At 40.8% G+C, this 9524-nt stretch overlaps 1 protein-coding gene across 28 annotated transcripts in view; it reads right to left on the reverse strand.

Annotated features, from left to right (window-relative positions):
* Positions 1-3081: 3081 nt before the first annotated feature.
* Positions 3082-9524, reverse strand: part of ANK3 (ankyrin 3) — a 595175-nt gene continuing 588732 nt past the window's right edge. For all 28 annotated transcript variants that reach the window (XM_025202621.1, XM_025202614.1, XM_025202616.1 and 25 more), the window contains 2 exons: positions 8109-8194; positions 3082-4478 (listed from right to left, as the gene is read on the reverse strand). In XM_025202621.1, the coding sequence (XP_025058406.1) occupies positions 8126-8194 (69 nt within the window). In that variant the 3' untranslated portion in view covers positions 3082-4478; positions 8109-8125. The remainder of the gene's footprint in view (positions 4479-8108; positions 8195-9524) is intronic.

Raw genomic sequence — 9524 nt, forward strand, 5'->3', positions numbered from 1 at the left:
TCAATATGCCAATTTTTGCCATAACTCCACCCTTCAACTCCCTCAGTGTGTAAGTTACACAGATTAATGCTGGCTAATTACACTGCCATAACAATTACAGATGATTAGCTTACTGAAAGATCCTACATTTTATAGACAATACATAATACAGTAATAAGTTTACAGTGCTGCCAATCTATTAGGTGATAGATTCATTATTAAATTTATATGAGCTCTGTAGGCCAAATTCAGAGAGTAAACACATAATAGTTACTTTCATGCACAGCTGTGGATAGCTGCTTTTTGGGTGTTATAATTGGTCAGTATATATCATATATATTGATTAGTATAATACCATTGAATGGCACATTTCACTATGAGTTATTAAGGTAATAGTGTCAGGGCAGTTCAAGCTACTTGGATGGTACAGTCCCAAATAAGGGAATGGAATATAAGTATTGAAAGCCACATAAGTCTCTCTCACACACACACACACACACACACACACACACCCCCCAGTGTGTGTGTGTGTGTGTGTGTATATATATGCGCAGGTTTTCCTACAGAAACAGCCCAGAAACCATACTGAACCTGTGGCAAGCTTACCTCATCACTGTCCCAAAATGCACAAGAAATGATTTTTCCAATGTTCTGAGCCACATGTGGAAATTTACATTATGCCACAGAGAGTTTAAAAATACTGCCATGTTGATTTGCTGTCATGCTATACCTGTAAATAACTGCACAACCTGTAGGGTAACACAAAAATATGTTTGAGGGCTGGAAAAGTTCTGCTTCTTTTTAATTTGCTATTTATTCTACATTCGCCCTTGAAGACAGAACCCCTGCACCCATCTCCTCGACAGGGGCTACCATCCCTGCAGCTTTTATCCTGCTGCGCCTTAACACACACAGTGTCACCCATGTCATGAATTTTGCTTGTCCGCAGCTTGAGAAGCAGTTCCCCCGCAACCCCCTGCACCGATCTTCTTGAAACTTGGCATGCTTTGTGGCCTCACGAGGGGTCACAACTCCTGCAGTTTTCACCCCCCATGATGTAACACATACATGTGACAACAGTTTTGCTTTCAGGAATTTGGGATGCAGTTTCCCCCGAGCCCCTGCACCAATATTCTTGAAATTTGGCAGGCTTCATGCTCTCAGCAGAGGCTACAACCCCTGCAAAGTTCATCCAAATCAGACAAAAAACAACAAGGTTATAGATATTTGTTTCCCCATTATACCCTATGGCTGGATCTCTGAAGTGCTTCAGAAGCTCCGAACCGCTTCAGAAAGCCTAACGAAGCCAGTGCTTCAATCCGGACAAGCTGCTTTGGATGCCAAAGCGTCCAAAGCTTCTCTGGATCCAAAGCTCTGTCCGAAGCCTCGCACAGCCCTAATCTATATACATCTTATGCAGTCTGGAGGAAAGAAACTAATTTTCTATCTCAAGAAGCCAAAGTTGCATTCAGTAAATACACCTGCAGTCATTGTATCCAAACAGTAACCCTGCAAGGGGACCATGCAGGGGAGATCTATGAATAAAACCAACAACACCCCATCTGCCTCCACTTGCTAATATAAAAAAGCTAAAGAGGAACTCAAGACTGTAGTGTTGTAATTCTCAGCCTCAGGCTTGCTTGTGGTCAGCTCAGCTGCCATATGATGCTCATTGTCTTTGTTTCCATCTTCCATTTGCATTACAAGACAGTGGAAAAGCTGATTACATTTCTGTGTGTACAATGGTAGTCACAGGGGTGTCATAGATATACAAATGGGAGGAAAAGCAGGTTGCTTGATAGTGAAAGGGAATGGGATGTGTCCACAAGACAATCTAGTAAGTTGCAGCCCATGTTCTCTTGGAAAAATCACAGCTCTTGTAGGGAGATTGACACACAACAATGTACATGCTGCTATAGCAATACATACTGTTACCTTGGACTGTGGACTTCAAAAATAAGCACTTGTGCTCTCCTGGATGGGTGGTTGCCCTGCAAACTCCCTCAGGTGACCAGGAGAAATGAGTATTGTACCAGTAAGTGTCATAAATTAGACAAAATATGCATTACTTTATTCATTATCCATTATGATTATCCAGGAGGATCACTTTTGTTTTCATTAATGTGTCAGGAATAAAATTGTTTGTAAGTAGTATCTTTCATGCACTTTATGTGAAACAGAATAAAAATGCCTCCGGTGTTATCCTATACTGTAACTTGTTGCACAGAACATGCCCCAGAGTAAAAGATGCACCTTGGTTTTGAAAGGCAGAATGAAAAAAAAAATTCCTTGTAGTATGTAACTGAGTAGCAGCAGCTGGTAAGCTGAACCTGCACATTGTTCTTTTTCCTGTGCTTCCCTACAGATTTTATTTTAATGTTTGCCTGGTATGTGGCAGAACCTGTTCTTAGTATATTTGTCACATATAACGTGCACTACAATTTCAAGTGGCTTTTTTTTTTTTAAAAGGTGTGTGCTATATGTGAGGAAATAAGGTAGATGATGTGTAATATGCTACATTAGTCAAATAGTTCTTATTTTAACACTGTTCTTTCAGGCTTGGAGGGAGGGTGGGGGTCAGCCCCTGGCTCTGGATCGCGGCTTTGGGTGGTAGAGGGGCTGGCTGGGGCATGTAGGTAGTACTGTATGGGGTTAGGTGGCAGGCTGCCCCTGCACTTAGCACCCTTGTACCCCAACTAGCTCTGGTCACAGTTTACATGTGCATTGAGGCAGTATAAATTACTCTGCTCTAGTATAGTACTTGTCCCAGACACTACTACCCTATGACAGAGTTATTAATTTACAATGCCCCAATACAGGCACACATGTAGGCGGTGACACTTACTGCAGAGCTAATTAGTCAACTCTGCAGTAAAGCGTACACGTAGATGTAGCATGCACAGGTACTGATGCATGCTACATTGGTCCCAGTCAACTCATCTTGGGAAAACATACCAGATAATGTCTATTCCCACTAGGAAGTTTAGGGCATGATATCATACATAGTCATTGTCTTGGCTTCTGTTACTCAATCACTTTCTATTCGATATTCTGAAGGCATAATTCTAATGGGGATAACAAAATTGCTAAAAACCACGTAGCTGAAGAGTTTTAACACAATTTATTTTATGCTTAAATAATCAACTAGATCATCCAGTGTTTGTTGTTTTCATACATATGTCATTAGAGCTATTATCAATGAATGCTGTTTTCATATGAATATAATCAACAAATTAAAAGATTTCACCAAACCCAAATAAAAATGCCCTTTAAAACACAGCAGCCTTAACAACCTAATATTACTCTGCTAGAATGATTACAGATGATTGGCTTACTGAAAGATTCTACATCTTATAGCCAGTACACAATACAGTAATAATTATACAGCGTGCTGCCAGTCTATTAGCTAATAATTTCTCTTCAGTTCATTTTAAAATATCCAAAACTTGTGCTCCTTAGAGCACCAACCCACCTCTAAAGCTGCAAGCATTACCCCAGTATAAAGCAAGAACAGATAGCACACCCCCCATAATGCATCTACTGTATATGTTATGTTTTTAGATCATTTCATTGAAAAATTGGCAACAGCAACAAATATTAGATGAAGGGCTTTGTGTTTACAGATAAAATCGTATTTTTCATGTTGCAGTATAGTGTTTGCAAAACTGGAAAAGACTTAATCAAAATAAGGTGAAACACATGCATCAAAATATTAGTACTCTGAAGAAAAATTTTCACAGAACTACAGAATTCCTCATTTAGGGAATCATTTAAATTTTGCAGCAGATTTTAAAGATTTTTTTAAAATCAAGCTAGCATTTTGCATATACAAACATTATAATTGATAATATACAAGAATCTGTGAAGATACACTCAGAATATCCCTGTAGGTGTAGCTATTTGAGACACCTGTTATGTTCAATGCAGTCACAATATTCTGTTTGTGATCTAAGAGGCAGTGCCTTATCAACACTTATTTTATTTTCTGTTAGAATTTATACAGGGTTATTTATTTACAGCAAAACTATTGATGTTTAAAAAAGAAACAAATAGTGTTTTATACCCTGACAGTTTGGGTCCAAGAAAAATAAGGCGAGCTGTTGTGGATTTAGTAATTTTAGTGTCTTTTTGTGGTTTAATCATTTCATCTTCTTATGTCCCCACTGGCCACAGAAATTTATTCCTTTTGTGATGACATCAAATTGCTTGAAATAAGCTGTTAACAGCGTGGCATCTTGTATATACACTGCATTGTTACTTGCACGCTCTCCAATCCTGCAAATGAAAGTGAATGTCCATGCTCTGTAAATTAGCTCATGCTAAAGTAATCATTTTTTTTGTTTGTTTTTTTCATTTAGTGGGGTTTTTTGCATAAAAACCATGCGGTTAATGTGTGGAAGCAGCAAACACACGCACACTTTATCAGTGAATGTTTAATTCCTGTTGATTTTTCTTCCATGACTGTTTCTCTAAAATACTGGCAGTAAAAGCACACAGTCCTGTGGGGAAAAAAGGTAGTAGAAAATGATTTCAGAATATCTCATCAAGGTCAATTTCAAATTTTTCTTTTACAATGTGAAAAAATTTAAATTAATATTACAACATTCTCTGATAATAAGATAAATCTAGATATACAATATATAGAAAGATAAATTAGTTAAGTGCCCAGTATGATGGCAAATGTCAGCAAATGTCTCTACTCCTGATGAATTGGCATTTAAAAGCATTTGGAACACATTACATTTAATTACAGATGGAAACAACAGCTTTTCAAACATGGCTCTAAGAATGATGCACTGACTTTGCCTGAAAGACGGTGCAACTCTAATAATCCTTGTTTTTTTTGTATAAGTGGTCATCTACATTCTGTTCCTGATCCTGCATTCCCTGCATATTCAAATCTCCCACTGACTTGGAAAACACTGATTTAATAGAATAGGGAATGCAGCATCACAGCTTTATTGAGGCTATGTGCAAAGCACGTCATTAGTTTAGGAATTTACTCCATTGATTTATGCCATATATTTCTCATTGGCCACTTAGCTTAATTTGGTAAGCAAGAATAGAATGGGTAAAAGAGGAAATATAACTCATACTCTCTTGTTTTTTGAAAATGGTCAAACTCCTGCACGCAGTAATTGCAACTGTTAGGGCTGTGCGAAGCTTTGGTCACTGATTCGATTTGGAGGAGATTCAGCCTGATTTGGCAGCCGAATCTCCGAATCTGAATCGACCCATTATTCTCTCTGTATTGAACCAGAAGCCTCTGATTAGATTCAGAGAGATTCAACGATTTGGCCATAGACATAGCTTTTATATTTTTTTTTCTATGTACCTCGAGGTACCAGGCGCAGCTTATGAACACTGAGATGGTGAGGTGGATGGAGCATCCCAAGGGAGCATGGGGGGGTCCCCAGCACGCTCGGTAGCAGACCCGGAAGTGGACCAGTAGCACTTCTGGTCCACTTCTGGGTCTACCGCAGAACACATGGGAGACCCTCCCCTGCCCCTTGTCTCGGTGACTGGTGCCTCCTGGGTTTGGGGGGGCACCCGGGGTCCCCCCCATGGCCAATTTTTGAGCCAGAGGGAGTGTGGGGGAAGTCCCCCCACACACTCGGCAGCAGACTTGGAAGTGGTAGCAGTAGTAGTGCCAGGGGCAGCAGTACCTTCAGGGGCAGCAGTAGTGCCAAACCACTGCTCGGAGCCTGGCTGGAAGCCAGAGCATAGCTCTGTCCAGCCAGGGTCCAGTTTTGGGTGGCGCATAGTGCGGCCACACATGCCACACCATTTTTAGTGGTAGTTTATTTTTATTTTTTTTTGACACCGAGATCTCCTGGTGCCAAAACCCCCCGCTGTGATGCAAATTAGCAGCACAGCACATAGGTGCACATGAACACATTCGGTTTGCAGCATCTCAAATGGCTTTGAGGTGCCACATGCCGCGTGTGTGCACTTGTGGGGGGGCACCCAGTGGGGCTATTTATACGCTAAAAATTTAGCATATTCTACTCTGAACAGTAGCCAGAGTACTCAGAACATCACAGGATTGAGTCACAACTTTGGTACGTTCTAGTCACTGCAAAGGACTGGGGATTCACTGTGTGAATTATCTAGAATGACATCAATATCAGTTTTACAGATGCTGTTCATCTGTTTCCTCTCTTTTCAGTCCCTAAAGTCTGTCCTCCATAAGGCTATGTAGGAAAAAGAACTAATTGTGAGGCATAAATTAAAAGATTAAAAAAAGAACCAAACCCAAACAAAATTAAAGATTGTGTAACAGGGAACCCTAGCCCTGTTACCAGAAGGCAGGTTGGTCCCTTTAAGACCAGAACTTTTGGGGCGCATCGTGCTGGCCAGGTGGGGGTTAAAAGCTGAGTCCGGCCAGCTAGTCAGGTGACTGGAAGAGGGCAGGCCAGAACTATAAAAACCCTGGGCTGGCGGCAGTAAGGGCCAGGAGCAAAAGGGGGAAGGAGTGCATATAAGAGCTCCACAGAGAGGCTTGGTGAGCGGTCCAGCTACTGCAGTAGGGGAACTACTGAGGACTCTCAGAGAAGTGGCAGCAGTCGCAGAAGAAGGACCATAGCAGATGGTGGGGAGCAGAAGCACAAACTCCTGAGAAAATGTAAGCTGGCATGCTGCCTTCTTTAATTATATTTTTGGTGGTGGTTATAACCCATGGACAGACTGTTTATAACTTTTGCCTGATTAACAACCAGTGGTTTGGGTGAGGCTATTGGGGAAGGAGGAGGCCTCATTGGGGGCCCACTACAGCATGGGGACCTCGGTGCCAGAGAGGGCACAGTATTTAGGGTGCACAGACCCTGGTGCCAGAGAGGGTGCAGTCATAAAAGGCTAAAGTGGCCTGGTGCACCTGTGTAGTTTGTTTTTTTTTCCGGTTTTTTTTTTTTTTTTTTTGGAAAGGGACACTGGAGGTTCGAGGCCGCAGCCCAGCTTTGAACTTGCAGCCTCCTGGCTGTTGGGCCGGTGGACAGGCTTCTGGGCTGGGGAGCCTGGGCTCCAGATTGGGGCAAAAAGGAGGGCCACAAGCCCCAAGACCATGGAGCTAGAGCCTTGGAGTCAAACCCTATCTGGTGGGTTTAGATGCGAAGGCCTAGCTAGAGAAAGACAGGGGTCAAGGCCAATGGTGGCTGAGAACCCCAACATACAAAATACAGTAGGCAGTCTTCCCCTTACAAGAACACCGGTATAATATTTCCATCAAGACATGGCAGGAGAGTAGAAAGCGGGACACGAGAAACCTTAAGGGGACTTCAAGGGTGCCCCACATAGGTTGCAGATAATGCAAAAGATGGCGCTGGGGCGGGCGAGCTGTTACAGAGTAAAATAACCTTATAAAGCAAACACATAACAAGGAAGGAATAACTGTACCAAACAGCAATAACCTGGAGACTGACCTTTCTTACATTTACAATCGTATCTGCTAGGTTGCTAGACAAAATAATTGCACTGGCTGTAAAAGTAGCAAGCAGAAGTGTAATGATATCTTATTCTAAAGCTGGTTTAGCTTTTGTGTTTGAAGATACCATAAACAGCTAGCTGCTGTTTCATTATAACTATAAAGTTTGGCCAATAAAATCCACAGGAAACATTTCAGTAAGGATTATTTGTTAGCAAATATTTACACTTGTTACTGGATTTTATTTTACAAAGACATTGATTTCATGACAAATCTTAGATCTGACTCTGGGAGAAGTGCTTCATTTAGTGCACACTATTTACATTTACTTGTATACAAGTAACTTACTACTAATATCCATATCTGACTATAAACAGAAATGTTGTGGATTATGAACTGCATGCATCTTGAAACTCCACTCCCATATATGTTTGCAATATCTTTTTTAAAAACAATTTGTAATAAGATTAGGCCCTGGTCCTCCATAAACTTTATCTTGTGCTTAACTTGAAACACAATGAGGTAGCCAAGTCCAACTTAATGTGTGTGAAGTTAATGTAATTCATACATGTTTGCATGCTGTAGGCTGTACAGTGGACTTCCCAGCCTAAGAGTTGGGCAAGTGGGAGAAAACACTTCATGTGCTCACTGGTTCACAAACACTGTTTGCTCCAGACTTAACAAGGGAAAGACGCATTAATCAACTGACCGTTCAGTGTTCTGCTGTTATGAGTAACTCTTCTTCTCCACATGTCTGACTTCTTTCTTTGTCTTAACCTTATAACCTTCTCCCTGCTTTAATAAAGAGGGATAAATATCAACACATTAGGCAGAAAGGGTTTGTAATGATAAGCCTGCTTCTAAACAGGTCCCATGTAGCTGTAATAGGATAAGTAAAAAACAGTTAGATCACATTAACACTTCATTTCAAAGACGCACACAATCTACAGCCTTTACCACACTGAGCTGCTAAAAGCACAGGCTTGAATTATTATCTAAAATATACAATAAACTGGAAAACACAAGTCTAAATTTTCAAAAATATCAATCCTTTGAGGTATCTCTTACTAGGTGCCCACTATGAAATTTCTAGGGATGACCTTCTGCACTTGTGATGGATTTGTGCATGCTGATCACTCACGGAAAAAAGTTGGACTACTAGGTGTCGCAGGTGGGCACTCAGATTAAGCCAACATTTTTGAAGATTTAGGCCTTTGTGGTTATGATATCTCACAACAACTGTGCTTTAGAGTGAGTAGGTTAGTAATGGAAGAAAGGGCATGGATGGAGAAGCCAGCAAAAAAGTCCACCAAAGCACAGCAGAAGAAATAAACTCTAGGGAAGTGACAAGTAGTGCAGGTTTCAGTCTTGCATTTTAAAAGAGCAGGCCTAAAGGGAAGTTATTTCAAATTAATTTAAAATAACTCAATATTCTTCTACAAATTAATGCCTCAGTTCACATCAGATTGAGGTATATGTTGCGTGGGCTATCAGTGGAATTTATTCTTGTGGGTGGTTTTATGTCAACGTGTACATAACTGTAGCTTCTTTTTATTTCAAAAGAAATTACAAGTCCATTTTTAATACCTAAACAGAATCCTGTTGTTTGAGAGGATTAAAGAACTGAGAAGGGGATGGAAGGATAGTCAGGCAGACTGACCAGTCTAAACCCTGTGCAAAGGCAGTCATTCCTGAGCCTTTTGAGTCAAATCTGAAATTGTGATTTCTCTTTTTCCTTTCCTCTTCCCTTGTGGTAGTTTTGGGGGGGAAAAAAGTTCCCTTGACATCAGTGATAATTTTAAAACTGAGACGTGGCTCGGGTAGCCTGCAGCTTCACTAGCATCTCTAAAGTAAAGCCTATATTTGAGAATGTAGAGACAGTTACAGCCTCCTAAGAGGAGTGTGCTATTTTTTTTCAAAGGTGCATTATATCCTCTTCTGTGCTTGCTGTCAGCTCTTCTGGATGGGAGAATGTGTGTATGTGTATACAGGGGTGTAGGTTGTAGCTGTGTTGGTCTAAGGACATAGGTTCTTTGGGTGCATCTGATATCTTTTATTAAACCAACTTAAATAGTTGGAAAACAATTACTAAGCAAGCTTTTGTGTATCTTTTTAAGTACATGTA

This window comes from Alligator sinensis, unplaced genomic scaffold (genome assembly GCF_000455745.1).
Source record: "Alligator sinensis unplaced genomic scaffold, ASM45574v1 scaffold674_1, whole genome shotgun sequence".
Taxonomy (NCBI): domain Eukaryota; kingdom Metazoa; phylum Chordata; order Crocodylia; family Alligatoridae; genus Alligator; species Alligator sinensis.